The sequence below is a fragment of the Photinus pyralis genome, unplaced genomic scaffold (genome assembly GCF_008802855.1).
Source record: "Photinus pyralis isolate 1611_PpyrPB1 unplaced genomic scaffold, Ppyr1.3 Ppyr1.4_LG6, whole genome shotgun sequence".
In the NCBI taxonomy this organism is placed as follows: Eukaryota; Metazoa; Arthropoda; class Insecta; order Coleoptera; family Lampyridae; genus Photinus; species Photinus pyralis.
The window spans coordinates 14,608,548-14,625,099 of NW_022170663.1; the positions used below are offsets into that span (position 1 = coordinate 14,608,548).

The 16,552-nt window shown below is 33.9% G+C and overlaps 1 protein-coding gene across 1 annotated transcript; it reads right to left on the reverse strand.

The window, feature by feature from the left end:
* Nucleotides 1–14,941: 14,941 nt before the first annotated feature.
* On the reverse strand, nucleotides 14,942–16,446 carry LOC116174747. Its single transcript, XM_031492722.1, has 2 exons — nucleotides 15,809–16,446; nucleotides 14,942–15,750 (listed from the first exon to the last, which is right to left on the reverse strand). The coding sequence occupies exons 1-2, from the start codon at nucleotides 16,046–16,048 to the stop codon at nucleotides 15,592–15,594; spliced, it is 399 nt and encodes a 132-aa protein (XP_031348582.1). The 5' UTR covers nucleotides 16,049–16,446; the 3' UTR covers nucleotides 14,942–15,591.
* Between the last annotated feature and the right edge of the window lie 106 nt (nucleotides 16,447–16,552).

Below are 16,552 nucleotides of genomic sequence, written 5' to 3' on the forward strand. Positions count from 1 at the left end.
TTGACAAATCGTCCATTGTGACTTTACAACTTTGCTTTTCACTTTAACACGCTAAACATACAAGGAACAAAGATAACAGTTTGCTCCCATTTTCGATGAGTGACTTTGATGATAACCTCAATTGTTGACTTTTGATGAAAAACATGCGAACATCAATTTAGCTAGTCAATGATTCCACAAAAAAGAGTTTAGATGAAAAAATCATAGCGTGGAAGAACTTTATGTGTACTAGTTAGGACTTAAACCTTAATGCCATGCTAGAAAGGGGGCAAAGAACTCCTCTACTTTTATCATCTCTGATAACTCTAATGCGGATAATCGTTCAAAATACTCCTATAAAAATTAATGCCACCTATATCCGCAATACTTTCTGAGTAGTGAACCGGATTATAACAATGTATACTAGCTAGGTGTCATCATGATTCAAAGCATCTGTGGCACAAATCATTAGACTATGTTTGTGCTGAAATGTGGCATAATCAGTTTGTCACCAATTGGTGGCGGACTGGACTAGCTACCTAAATAAGGGCTCAGTGGGCTATTCAGAAAACCCACGGAATAGTCAATGTAAACTAATAACTAGTAGGCAACCAACGTCCCATGTAACATTAATCATTTCAAAATTTGTGAACAAATTATGTAGACGACACTTATCTTATTTTGTTTGCTTTAAATTATGCAAATGACAGGAAATAAGAGTATTGTAAAACCAACAGAGATAGAAATGACTATAGACACTCTGAATAAAGAATGGTCAGATATGCTTCGTTTTGGGGACTATGTCGACAAACATTAAAATTTTCTTTGTACAGTCCTTTATAAACACAAGAAAAGAATTATCGCACAGGATTTGCATACAAGTTCATTTAACGTTAAGAGTTTCAACTCTTTTTTCTTTTAATTTTCAGTAACTAAGTACGATTTGGGTATTTTGATGTCCCAGGTGTCAACCTCCGTTAAAATAAGAATCTTAGGGTAGTTAGGTGACAATTTCTTACAGATTTGGAAAGAACATACCCATAAAAATTCCATTCAGTGTAAAGCGTGGAACTGCGTGTTAAAATGTTGGGCACATCTGGTTAAGTTTATAAAAGGTTTTATCTGGTTGTATGCGATAAGGAGTTTTTATCGGGCGAAATTTAATTAACGCGCATGTTAATATCGCTGTTAGAAGAGATAAGGTGTTTCGAAGAAATTCGCGTTATTTCGGCGTAAGTGGGGACGCGTTCTTTCGAAACTGGCTTTATCAAGTGTAATTCTGATTGCCTGATCTGCCTTAGTTGTTTTGCTGAAGATGCAATTCGTCGGTTTCGGATTAAAGAGTACAGAAGAAGTTAAGCAATCTTAAATCAAAATTAAAGTTATTGTCAAGTTTCTAGAGCAGCCACCGAAAATGTTTCACTTTGTTATCAAGCCAGTGCGAATCTTTGATTTAAAAGAAGAAATATAGTGGCCTGAAGTCGACAGCGAGTGAGAAAAAAAATTAAGTAATTTAAGGTTTTTTATGTTTTATTATCGACCGTTTCAGTGCGGGGTATTCAAACATTCTTTGTAAGCTTTTCTTTCTTGCAGGGATTTTGTTTTAATTGTTTCGTGTGTTACGAAATAAATAGTTGTCATTGTCAATCAATTAATTGTGTGTTTATTCGAATCCTTTCCTTCATATCAGATTTTTTATTCGCGCCCAAGATTTATTTGAGGTGTTAAATCAAAATTCTTTAGAATTTTCTCAAGTAGATCGAGACCACCGAGTCTCTCAAAATGAAAAGTTAGGATTTTTTTTAGTAGATGCCGGATGTGTACGAGGAAAGATGATGAAATTCTAAGCTCCAATTTTGCTTTGCTTTGTGTTAGCTGGACAGGTGTTTTGTGAGTGGTATAGTGACCGCATACCATTGGACACAGCAATATACAGGGCGAGTTTTTTTTCATTTTTACTGTAGGGTCTCGTAAACCGCAAGAGATGCAAAGTCCCTTAAATTGGCAAAGTTATGCAGCATTTTTTGCTCATTAATTTTACCTTCCATAGTTTCTTGTAGCTTTGAATGGGAACATATATCAGCATAAAATTCTGTATGATTTTGCCTATTTCAGCGACTCTGCTCTCTTACGGTTTACGAGATCCCCATAGTGAAACTGAAATAAAAACCCACCCTGTATACATTTGTAAGAGAATGCTTTCATACCTTTTTCTCTCATGCAAAATAATTGGGAAGGGAGGATTACATGCGGTCATTAAAAAAATGCATACTCCTGTTTCTTGGATTGTCTAAGCTCAAAAGAAAAGGAATCTGTTTCCAAATATTTTTGATATATTAATCGATGAAACGATCCCCCCTGAACCCCCAAAACGGATGCGCCTGAGCATTTTTAGTAAATCATGTTCAAGCAGAACTATGAAATAAAAAGCATTTCTTGTATTAAAACTGAGCCATTCTTCTTTAAGGAAATTTGCGTGTTTGAAAGGCAAGAAATGTGATATGCAAGATACTGCATTGTTCTGTGCCGGATTTGTGCCAAAATATACAGTAGGTATTCCTCATCTCTAATGAAGAATTTGTGATAAGTATTTACTATAAAATAGACTATTACACGTACCTATCAACTATTTGTTCAATAAATTCAAAGGTCACTAATCCACCCACAAAACAACTGTCCAGCAGCTCAAAATAAGAAAAATCCCAATGTTGACTTTCAGTTTTATTAATTTAAAGGACACTGTGACCTCCATCAGCTCCCAACAATTCCAAAAAATTAAATAAAGAAATTTAATTTGTAAATACCTGACATAATTCTGGGGCACAAATAAAAAAATCTGACATGAAAACTCTATCTTGGTCGCACTTTAGGTTCCATTAAACACAATTAATTGACAAACAAAAAAATTTATTCCGCAAAAAAGAGAACAACAATTTTGGAAGAGAAAAAAGCATTCAGATCTTGTTTTAACACAAACCACGCAGGCAAGCGATAAAATTTAAACAGAAAAAGATTACACCTACATTCTAAAAGGAAAAACAAACACTGATATAGAAATTCAAACGAAACAATCACACTTTGTGTTTATTCGTTAAAGGTTAAAATGTGCTGAAGCCAAAATAACGTCTACATGACGTAGTTTACACAACACTATTTTAAAACATTTAGATTTCTAAGGAAACCGTATTAATCAGGAACGTTAGAGCTTATTAGATCTTCCCAATACCTACTTCCTCGCACATAGGCTGAAAATATTTTCTGGAACACGGCATATAAATTTTTTTAAAAGAAGTTTAAAAATTATAAAAATTTTGCTACTAATGTACATACTTTAAAATTGTAGTCAGTGGGGTACGTCTGCAAAGTCAAGGGGGGCAGCAATCAACATTTTTTATTATTGTTTTATTATTGTATTATTAACGTGCACAGCTTTTTCGATATCGAAACGCGACAAAATTATTATATTACGTAACAAAATTTAACAGAAAAATTGAAATTAAGGAAAATAGTTTAGCTTTACATTTAGTTATATAATTTGCGTTGATCATTGTTTTGTTAGTGATGTATCAAAAATCATTAAAAAATTTTTTTAAAATTTACATGTGTAAACAAGATTTACAATGGCGTACCTCTACAGAACTAAAAGGGTCACTTTTTTAATGGAAAGCATTATGTATACTAATATATATACCACTCTTCATAGTTTTATGTTTTTAGATTTTTTTCATAACATGAAAACTTTCCATTTATTAATGGTCGCCCAAAAGTGCAGCGTAAAAATAAAAAAAAAAAAATAAAAAAAAAAAAATAAACAATTTATTATAATAGGTAATCCACTATAAATCCTTCAACCTGCAGCGTATTGTTTGCTGTATTGATTTCGCTTGTTATTTGTTTACAAAAGGCTCAAGTTTTGTTTATAATGAAGGCCTTGGATTATTTTGGAAGAAGTTTGAGTAGATCGTATACCTCAGTAATGTAACGGGCTACATTTCTTTCAATATAATGTAACTGCTTTTTACTCTACATTGTATGAAACAAGCGTTGTATATATAAAAATTCATATTAATATTCAATGTTCTATTTTTATCCTCCAATGAAAGAAGGGTTTGTATTCAGTTGAAGAGGTGCGGGAATTTTGTTTCGTGATTTCCGAAATGATAGGCCAGCTACTGTTACCGCTTACATCAATAAAACAATGCGACTAAATTCTCCTCCCTTTGGAACAGGTTTTTTTTCTTTTGAGTCAAGTCTGCGCTTCGTCCGATTGGAAACAAAACTGGTTAGCTATAAACGCGTCATTATAAAACTGCTACAGTCAAACTAGAGTTGTACCTGGTATGTAGAATAACAATGTACCTAACTGAAGAATTTTATGGATGTGAAGAATCGGAAGAAGAATCCAAAGAATTCCAAGAATCTGAAAAATTACAAACGTTTAAAGAAGACTAAAAAATCCGAGATACCTTATGGAATTAAAGGATTTAAAGAATCTGAAGATTGGGGCGAATAGAAAACTTGAAAATCAGAAGAAACTAAAAAATCATACGAATGTAAATGATGTTTGAAAACCCTCAAGAGTTTATGTATTTATTGTCCCTCTTGTTCTAGGCCCCCCAACAGGCTTACGCCCAATTTTACAGAGTGACTATACTACTCCGATATTTACCTTACAAATTAGGAAAACTGCAGGAAAATCTAATTCGGAGTAGCCGGCAGAATGTTCGAAACTGATCTAAGGAAATTCCCATCTGCCACAGATGAAAAATTCCTATCGCAGCCCACCCGACCTCCGGTTTTGTAGCCCAACGCTCTACCACTGAGCTACAAAGCCGACATATCATTATAATATTATTATCTTGTAAATCTTATGAATTTGCTGCCTGATAGTCGGCACGTAAAGACAAATTGCGATAAACTGAACAATTCGCGAGTGAAATTGCTATTTTTAATCGGAGGTGGCCTGTATTTAAAGGCTGCAGTGATTACCATAGTCAAAATTGTATACATCAAAACCACAAACCTAAGAAAATCATCAACTCTTTGTAATGGAGATCATTACAAGATTGCCGCCCAGAAGTGGGGCTACAAAAAGTAGTGTTCACCGAAAAAGATTTGAAGTTTGGCACACATTTGTAACTTGTTATATTTTTTAAGGATAGAATAAAAAATTAGGATTCGGAACAGCCTGCGTAAAATTTTATTACATCAAAAAGAGCACAGTCTATAGCTATTAATATATCTAGATGAGAGCCCTTTAAACTATAAAACATCGTGTTATTTTCAAGATTTTTTATATCACTGAAACATATTTTTTCCGAATACGTCTTTTCTTAATATTTCACAATGAGAGAAAAATGTTTCTCAAGATTGGCGTAGGTCGTAACCATGGTAATAGAATCAACAACATTAAGCACGAAAACTTAAGGAGCGTACTTTTAGTAGTGTATAATGGGCTTTGCCATTGGCGACGTACTTTAACAATGAATTTTACGAGTTTAAATGAATCTTAGTTTAACTCACGGAATTTATTGCATGTTAGAGATTCGCCCAGTATATCAAAAATTCCAAAGGTATGCGTGAGACTGTGGAGGTGGATGGAAAATTTAACCTAAGTATCCAATTCTCACTGCCGAAAATTGACTGCATATCAACCCCGTAATCGGAAAATAGATTTTTAGGTAGATTCAAATTTTAACCGCTGCGCTGGTATTTGAACTTGAAATTGAGACCTTTCGCCCTGGTACTTACAATACCTACATGCAATTTTTTCAACGCAGAAGTACTTCCTCTTTTTGCTCAACAGACAAGTAATGGACACATTTTATTGTGTGTTCATCCGATCTGCAAAAGTAAACAATTACATGTTTGCATTTTTTGAACAAATTTAGCTACCTTATTTACGTTCAAACTGATGTATTGCGTAATTGAATCGTTTTTCATCACAATTCGCTGTAATTACGCTAAAATTAGCTTATAATTAGGTTTTGTTCGAACAATTATTACATAAGTAATTTATTCTTGATTTATATTTTCGGTGTTTTTCATTTTTTATTATACTGGAAAATTTGTATTTTCTAATAAGAATCAGTTTCTGAGGAGTTTATTTTCTATCATATATCATGACATATTAACTGAATGTTTATGGCAACCCAGCGAAAAGATTGAGAATATGTTTTAGTATTCGACTACTTAGGTACCTACTGTTTAATTGTATAAAGCTACGATATAAAGTAAAATCGTTTAAATCGACAAGCGGCACATAGCTATGTTAAGATGACAAATGACTGGTTAAATTAAGTAAATGGTGCGCGATGATTGGTGGCAGTTTAGTGTGAGATTAAACTATGGTGAAGACCATTTATCTCCATTTTCCTTTGAGGCTAATTTTAAAAAAAAGCTGAATTTAAAGGATCCTCACAAGAGTGAAGTGGTTTTTCAAAGATGATTTATTTACCGAATTTGCACAAAAATACAGTACGGTAAATACTATGAGAGATTCTCAAGTAACTATAGTCAATGTCAATCGCTTGTTGTGAAGGCAACATTTTTTTGTCAAATTTAAGGTAGGTAGGTAATTTGATTACATAAACAATTGGATAATCTTCATGTCCAAATAAAATACCGCAAACATATGTACAGCTAAATTAGATAATATTGGTCACTAAGCAACGGCTCATGCCTATTCATTACAGAAGCAGTTTTATAATTAAACAACGTAGACCAAAACAACTTTGCGTAATTAATTTTGGTATGAAGCAATTACTAAAATAAACTGAGCATGAAAAACCGCATCAATGGCTAACATTACCTACAAGTTAATTTAGAGTATACATAAATACGATGAAATGGGTTCCAGTGGGGATCTTTTGTCGCTACCCCGTTTAGGGTTTACCTCGCCTGTGAAAAGGTTTTAACGTCGTGACATAAATTTTCTATCATTACATAAGTAGAAATGCTCCTTTTAACGCCGCCTGGGGAATTCATTATTTATTTACAATTTCTTGTTAATATCCGCTCAAAGCAAATGTTCGTCTTTGTGTTGCCACTTTAACTCACTTAAGAAAAAAGACCAACTTTTACAAAGTAAGCGGTTCTTGCATACGCTCCCCAACAAATCATTTCGCCATACGATCAGAATTTTAGATCAATTTACACTTCATATGCCTAAGATTTATCAGTAATTAACATAAATTAATATTTATGTGGCATGGTATTTAATAAACAGAATGCATATTCATTGCTAGTAACGATAATGGCCTCATAAACTGTTGTCTCGAAACCATAGATCTATTCTAGAAACTATAATATTTTGCGCTCTATCGTGAGACATAGGAACTCAACTTATATTTAATGCTTATGGTGGGTTTATACAATCATTATCATTAGTTCACTATCAAAAATCATTAAGAAATAGCCAATAGAAACATAGGTTTATAGAGCGTTACTAACCAACGATGAACGAAACCGTCCTGAGGTTAGCGAACTTATGATAATGATTGTATAAACCGATGCCGATCATTAGTTGGTTTTGATTTCTGTTACATAAAACAGAAGAAATAGTCATTTTCAGAAAACAGGAACGGGGAAATATTTTCGGTGCATGCGGTACGAGTCCCCTACCGTACGACTCGAAAGAGGCTTACCTACCAAGGAGCTAGCCAAGTTTTACAATTTACAATTTAATTACAATTCAGGAACAATTATCGAATTGTAGGTCAACAAACTTTGTGTGTCAGTAGGTCACAGGTAATAAAAGTTGTTAAAATTGAAGTAGAATTTTCCCAGCCGGTAATGTAGAAACTCATCTGACGTGTCCAAATAAAATGGTAGATTAATCCACGTACTGTGTGGGTAATATTCAGGTATATAAACGTAAAAGGTAATCCAAAAGAAAGACCAATGAGAACTTAATAGAAACTTGTAAGAGAAAGGCGAGGGAAGGTGTAAAAGAAGTTAAACTTGGGTCCCTAAAAAGCATACGTAATGACAAACATGCTGCGTAATAATGTAGCATACCTCGTATTGTTCATAATAAGCAGGTACCGATCCGTAAAAACGTTTCAATGGAGCCACCACGGACATTAGAAGAAAGAGCAAACGACTCCAATACAATAAATCCCTTACGGTAGACACGGGGTCAGAAAAAGGTAACTTAAACACGGAAAACATCTGCACGACTTCCGTAGACGAAACAAAGGACTTCGTAAAAGAAACCTATACTAAGATAATAACAAATTTACTACATAAACTAACTGGTGACGAAATAATAATTAATTGACCAGTTTTCGCACGCAAGCAGACTAAGTGGAAGGAAATAAAATCGTAAGTAAGAAAAAAAGGTCCTGTAAAAGTATAGTAAACAAATTTGCATCTCCTAAAGTGAGTACACAATTCTTGATAAAGAACTTGGTGGTTCTAGTTTTTCTTCTACTTCTCTTCGTGGTTAGTACGTGAGGACCTACCTTCCATACTTTTACCTCTGAGGCTAACTCAAATAAAAAGTGGTTAAAAGTAGGAAAGAATTATTGATCTTTTCATCACTGAAGTCTCCTCAATTCATAACCGATAATTTGGAAAATATCTCAATTTTATTAGCAAATTAAAAATAATTAGGTATCTGTAAATTAAAAATAATTAACGTCCGGTGCAATCTGTCTGCCAATCAGAAAAGGCGCTTGTTGGTTGATTCCTAAATGGAAGACAAAAAAGAATTTATTTTGGTTAGTGTATAAGCCGGTCATTGTGTAGGCGAGCGAAAAAGAAACGTGTTACACAAAACAAGATTCTTCGGTTACTTAAAAACAAGTGACGATGTTACGCAGTTTGACTATTAAACGCGAAAATTAATTTGACGACTTCCAAAAAGTAATTATTTTCGATTATTTCACTGAAATTTTTGGGCCGAATGTTGACTTTAAATTTAATTAATTTGAAAGACACGGTGCTCCCAACAATTGACTGAATTAACTAAACAGATTTTAATCACCTGCCACAATTCCTGGGCACGAATAAAAAATCATGAACATGAACATGAAAACTCTATCTGGGTCGCAATTTAGGTTCGATTAAACAAACTATTAATTATAATTAATAGTGTGTTTAATCTAATTTCATTAACTATGACATTTAGGGGATCGATTATTTGACAAAGACAAAAATTTATTTCGAAAAACATTATGAAATTAAAATAACAGTGCTGGAAAAAAGGCATTTAGGGCCTGATTACACATACCACGCAAGCATGCGTGCGACAGGCAATTAAATAAAGAAAAATTAAGTTTTCGAATAATACACTACATCTGCTCGTAAAAATTTTGGTATTTTCAAGAGCACTTAGAAATAAACAGACACTCGCTTCGAAAACTTCTTTTTTATTAAAGTGGGTCTTGATGATGAATAAAACAACTGATTTGTTGAAATAGATGAAAAAATTTGGATGGCTTTTCGGATAGTAGGACACTTACTTTTGATGAATGACAAACGCGTAATGAAAATGTGAATAAGAATAGAAAAGTGTAAGAATGTGAAAAGAAAGAAAATAAACGTAAATGTGGCGTAAAACCTACTAAAAAATGTCTACCAGCTCTCATAATATTGGTATAGATTGACGTCTTGAGCATCGGAATAATGCGTTTCGGATGAAATTGGTGCATAAATAATGAGTTTTAATTGTTTTGGTCGGTCCCACTATTTTCATATATCGATTACATAAAAATGAATTGAAAACTTGTTCTTTCTCAGATTGTTGTGTCCACAATGTATGATATCTAGACTGGCAAGAAGCTTTAATTAAATGCAATAAACGGCGTTAATTGAAATTAATTAAACGGGTCGAGGGTGGCAATAAAGAAAACGTTTTATATCAAAGTAATTTATCATGGGCTGGAATATTTCAAATCTGGTTTGGAAATTTTTGGAAATTTATTTTAGCTGTGGTTTTAGGAAACACAATTTCAATTGGGTTAAGGCGACTAACAGAGCCTCTAAGGGTTACGTATGACTAGCACACATAGTAAATTGTAAAAAAACACAATCGCCATTCCTTTTCTCTCGCCTTAACGGTTAATAAATTTACTCTGTGTTTAGACCATAAATTTTTATTACCACCTTCTCATCAAATAGGCGATGATCAATAATATGTTGTCCTATATACACTTTTTCAATGCTGGGGAGGTATAACTTAAAATCTCGATTATCTTTCCACTTTGTAATTTTCTGTTTCAGTAATTACACATTTTTTAATGGGAATGCTTCCATCTCCATTCATTTATAAAAATAATTGAAATTCCTATTACTGAACCTTTTATTGGCTTTCGTTATTGCAATGTTATATCGAAATTTAATTAAGAAGCTTTATAAAACCGCAATTCTATTCGCAATAGTATATTCGTGTGAATGTGGGTAACGAGGCTTTGATTTCCTATTAGGCTACGGCTCAGTGGTTCGCCTTTTATTTCAATAAAATTGTATGGTGGATTCATTAATAGATACGTGCCCACAGTCTGATGGGAAGATACCCCGAGATGTAGCTATTTTCATGATTTATGCATTTGCATCGTAGATTTAACGCAGACGATCCTTCATTCCCATCCGTCCGTAAGGCGAGATCTCTGCAGTCATTCCTAACGCTATGTGGTGTGTTTTCTTTTACTTTGAAATGGAGTACAAGCTAAACGAATAATAGGATCAAAACCTTTGAATCAAACGACGCATTAAGATGGACCGAAATACTTTAATAGGACGAAAAAAACATTACTGCACAAAGGGAAATTGGGATGATTAGAATCGTACTGCGATGCTCTCGGTCCTGTTGTAATTAACCCATAAACTAAAATGAAATTAAGATGAACCCCAAAACGCGAACCGTAAAATAATCCAACTTCAAATTCCCTTTTGAACACAAAAACCTACCTCTTATTAATACGAGGGCGATTTAGAAAGTGATATTGACAATGAAACGACAAAATAGAAATGTAAAGAGTAAACCTAAAAAATATCCCGAGATAACAACACTGATTAAGCAAACGGCTGCCACTTACGTATGCATTCACTGAGAAATTCAATTTATAGCCTCCATGTGAGAGAAAAAAACATATCTCGATCCAAATCTAATCGAGATTTCCAGGTGAATCGCCAGAAATAATCAATTCAAACTATTGCAATTATACCTTCATTCAAATTTTTAGCGATGCACCCAGCTGCTCTTCAAACGCAATGCAAGAAAAATGAAATGGAATCGATAGCCCACATACGCAGTCCAAACGCCTTTAAGAACCCACCAATCAAAATTCGCCACGACAAAACACTAAACAGTTTAAAAAATACAGTGGTCCTTGAACAAAAATTCCAGTAATACTAAACCAAAGTAATTTAAACGCACTTACAGAAACAAAACTGTTAGCAATTCGTCTTCGGAGAATTCTAATTTGCCTCCGATAGACTCTAACGTCTTTTAAAGTTAATAGGGTTCACTAAACGGCGCTGGTTTATTAGTGTGGTCTCGGAAACGACAGCTCTTATACTTGCTTCTCTGTCTACGTTCCCAAAAATGCTACAATTGTGACAGCTTTTAATGGATTTATTATTTTGCGATGTCCGTCTGCCAGGTCAATACTACTTTGAGGATGGAGGTTTCTTGAACGTAAGTTTCCCTTTGAGAAATTTCTTGATGAGCAAGTGGTTCGGCGCGGACGAAAATATTTCAAATTTTTGGGTAAGTTTTCGAAAGCCAATTTATCGAGGCAAGTGTTGATATCGGGAAATTTTGAAACATCTATGGACGTTTTCTTAAAATCGATCCTTTCAGGCGAAAATTCCGGACGCTGACGGGGGAGTATTGTACATTCCCGTCGGGAATCAAATTTTTCGTTAGTTTTTCGATTATGTAAATATTTTCCCCCGTGTATGGCCGGGAAGTAGAATAACCCTACGGCAGAAGCATAGCGTGTGGTACAAGGCTATCGCGATTGAGCTTTGATGTAATGTAACTCAAGGGCTGTACCTGTACGAAACCGAATTTGAAATATTGTTTTGATAATAAATCTATAATAGAAACCTGTCGTTTTAGTGAGACGCGCACGCAAGATCATTTTATGCTCGTGAAGTAAACATTACCAAAAGGAATATTAATGCAATTAATCGCAAACGTAGAAGATTCGTTGCAAAATAGCTCAACTGGGTGTTTTGGGACTTAGTTCAGAAGTGAATATCGTAAAATAAGTTCCATTCTTGGTCAAATAATCTTACGTACAAATGCGTACTGAGAACTATCGGTTAAAATTATAACAATACCAGTGGACCTTTCTGGCGAATAAATCAGGATTTAGGATGGCGTTTCGATCAAGTAATCAAATAATGATTCGCAAGGGAAAACTATCTAGTTTCGACGCGTAACCATGAACTTGTTTGGCCTCTTAAGTGCTGTAATAATAACTCATATTGCGAAAGCGGAAAGCTAGTTTGAATGCAGACGCTATAAATAAAAAGTTCATTGTCCGATCATTTCCATACGAAGAGGTAGTGATAAGCAGACCAGAAAATTTCATGACATCCAAATTTCGTTTCTATTGTAACAACGATTTTTTATGGTGGTAAAATATCAACACAACCTCTATTTGATTAAATGCGAGGCAAGTGTTGATATCGGGAAATTTTGAAACATCTATGGACGTTTTCTTAAAATCGATCCTTTCAGGCGAAAATTCATGCGACAAGATGACTAGTCAAGTATGCCCGATTCTGCATAGATTTGCTCACTCGTAGGTTTGCATAGCTACTTCCCTTGTTAAAAATACCAACTCTTCCTCGTCATTACCCTTACTATCTTATTTTCTGAGGTTTACTTTGTTTTCGTATTTTTATTGTGAATTAGAGTACTGCCATATCCGTATATTTCCAAGTTTAACGTGTGCTTTCAAATTATGGAAAAAGGAAGTTCAAGCATTTGAGTAAGTCAATATCAATCGTATCGTTGGTTGAATACACGTTCATGTTCGGGTGGTATGATTTCAAATAGAATAAATCGATACCTGCTCCATACTTCAATGCTTAATTGCTAAAAGTGTAAATCATTTTACATTCGTATTGTCTACTAAATAACCAAACATTTGCGAAACATTAATAAAACATACATTCGTGTTTTTTTTATCATTAATGGATTTTATTTCAAAAATAAATTAAAGTTGTCATCGAAAAATATGGCATGCTCTCATATACCATTTAGCAGCAATTACTTTTACATAAATCAGCACACATCTATCACTTGCTAAGTACCAGGGGTTATATACTCTGCCTTTTTTTGAACCCCGAAAAAAAAATTGTCTCAGATCGACAAGGGAAAAAAAATTTCTTATAGAATGTGGCCTGTAGAATCCATAATTTCAAACAGTTCGAAGATTGGACTACTAGTTCAAAAGTTACAGCCCTTTGAATTTTCTTTCGAAATTGGTTTCTAGTCTATAACTTTTTATTGAGAAGTCTGATCGAAAAAGTACGAATTGTTTTGGATTCTACGCACCAAAATTAATAAGAAAAAGTATTTTCCCGAGAAATTTTGGTTGTAGTCGATTTTTGGTAAAAAAGGAAGGTTTATACACTGCCTTTTTTTGAACCCCGAAAAAAAAATTGTCTCAGATCGACCCGGGAAAAAAATTTTAGAATGTGGCCTGTAGAATCCATAATTTCAAACAGTTCGAAGATTGGGCTACTAGTTCAAAAGTTACAGCCCTTTGAATTTTCTTTCGAAATTGATTTCTAGTCTATAACTTTTGATTCAGAAGTCTGATCGAAAAAGTACGAATTGTTTTGGATTCTACGCACCAAAATTAATAAGAAAAATTGTTTTCCTGAGAAATTTTGGTGTAGTCGATTTTTGGTAAAGAATTCAAATGCTATGCGAAGTATTCGAATACTAAATATTTGTGAAAGTATTTGAGTTACAAATACAAATACTGCTTCCATAAAAGTATTTAGTTACAAAGTGTTTGAATACTTTAAAGGATTTGAATACTAAAAAGTATTTACAAAATCGAATACTGCCCAGCTCTGCTTTGTTATTATTATACTTACAGATTTGGTTAAATTGGAAAAGTTGTATAGTTTTTTTTGCTAATAGATATTCCGATGCGAGATTTTGAAAAAAATAAATCGTTTCGTAGATAATTGATAAAAAATGAAAAATCGGCATTTAGAAAAATTAAAATACCTATTTTAGTAACAGAGCTATCGAAACAACTTTCAAATAAAAGTTGCAAGATTCGATTGGATAAATTCAATGGATGTAGAAAAAAAATGTTGCAAAATGGCGGATTTCCAGATATTGACATCAACTTCCTTATTTTAAATGGACGCCATTTTTGATTTTTACGTCACTCGATAGAGACAAAAATACAAAACCAACGAGCGAGACAATAAACGATCGAATTTGGTTTCAATCATAATCGGCTATGGAATTATTGCTATAAGATATAGGTATACATTGTAAACTTCGAGGCAAAAATGCAATGTTTTGTAATTTTTTCTCTATGGAGTGACTGAAAAATCCAATATGGGTCCATACAAAACAAAACAAAACGAAGTTGATATCAATATCTCCAACACCGCCATTTTGAAAAAAAATTTGTATTGAATATCCATTGAATTTATCCGATCGACTCTTGCAACTTCCATCTGAAACCTTTTTCGATAGCTCTTTTTGTTACTAAAATATTTGTATTTTTTTTAATGGCGATTTTCACATTTTTCCAATTATCTACAAAACGAATTATTTTTTTCTTAATAAATATCGCATCGGAATATCCATCAACATCAAAGACTATACGTAAACTTTGCCAATTTAACCGAATTTGTAAGTATAATAATAACAAAGATAGCCTCCTCAATTTAACACCCTGAATACACCACGATAGAGAAGCAAGTGCCTCAGGGTGCCTCAGGGTGTAATCTTCGTGCTTAGGCAATAATACGTCTAGTATTATTCTCTACCTTAGTATATAATGTACTATTACATAGAATCACATAAAATTTCAATAATATCAACCCCTAACCTTATAATGACTTGAACATGACAGAAATTTTGAAAAATCTTGAATAGCTTGAAAACCTTTGATGCTATTATAACATTTAGCAATAAATGCTGGCAGGACAATTATTTATGTCTTAATTTCTTTCATATTAAAAATTCTTTCAAACCTCATGTAAATACAAAGGTAAATATTAAATAGGTAAATGTGAAAATAAATAATGATTAACACGTATCTAGTATTTCATCTCATGTATAGTATTCATTTCACATCCATGCACATTTCGCATACTATGCATCTTCGTGGACACGTTATTTATAACCGTTAGGTACTACGTATAACATTGAAAAAGCAAATCTAAAGTCTATATCAATTTCCACTTACAGTGAAATTTCGGGAAAGTACAAGGGAAGTTTGGAGGAAGTTCGGAGGAAGTACAAGGAAGTACTGGGAAGTAAGAGGAAGTACTGGGAAGTATGAGGGGGTAAAGGGGAGTACGGGGAAGTATAGGGAAGTTAAGAGGAAGTACTGAAGGACTTCCTCCGAAGGGGAAGTATTTACAAATTTTAGGTCTGGTGATTACCCCCTGCTAAGTACCAAAGTACCGGTTTATAAACTCTTGGTTCTTCTTCTTGACTTCTGCGAACTCTATTACAGATTTAGTGAAAAGTACAACGACTACGGTTACGAAAATGACACAAATAATAGTCACTAGCAGGACTTTGCAGGAGACTTTACGAACTCGACCCTTAAAAAGAACATTTGTATCAGCATCTCGAGTTATAATAATTTTCAAGTGTACCTACCTTACTAAACTGCTGTTGATGTGGTGGTATTGCATTTACAGATGCAGTGGTCAGATCATGGTTTACCAAAACCGTCCAGCTATCACCTGAGGTTGAAGACAAGTTGTTACTAGGTTGATTCGGTCCTGTCCTAATTGAGTACGGGATAGTGCTGCACCTGTGAGTGTGTGACACATTTGTCTGTCCAGTAGCTTCGTAGTATGACGGAGGCGGTTCGTTTAGTCCAAATTTATTTTCCATTTTGCTTCCACAAAAATTATCGAAACCTCAACTGGTGAATCAACGAATTAGTACACTGTGTTTAGTGATCAGTCATCTTTGAGCGTTGTTATATAGATACGTCGTGAACATCAAATGATACAAAATGATAAGATAAGTGCATTGTCGTCATTAGATGATTAGTAGATTCGGTTTTGGTATTTTAAGTGTCTTGAATTGACAATCCCTTTGAGATAAATAAAGCATAGATTTACATAACAGGTTTTTTTGGGATTAAATATCTCCTCCCAGATCTTTTCAATCTTGATTCCGGGTTTGAAGGTCTATAGCATACTGTTTTGTTTGGGTGGTTCGGGGTGACTTTTTGTTTATTGAAAGCCATATTCTTCCCAATTTTTACTACCTTCTGGTTCTGAGCACCGCCCGTCCAAGTTGAATTGGTTCTAGACAATCCGTGAAAACGGCGTGGGGGTTACTGCCACTTATTGAGGGCTAATATGAACGAGAGTGTTAGAATAAAACAAA

Excerpts from the sequence above, each read along its gene's own strand:
- LOC116174747 (XM_031492722.1), bottom strand. The coding sequence starts at position 16,048 with ATGGAAAATAAATTTGGACTAAACGAACCGCCTCCGTCATACTACGAA. Across the intron at positions 15,751-15,808 it reads ATCAACAGCAGTTTAGTAAG|GGTCGAGTTCGTAAAGTCTC; the intron begins GTAGGTACACTT and ends GTTCTTTTTAAG.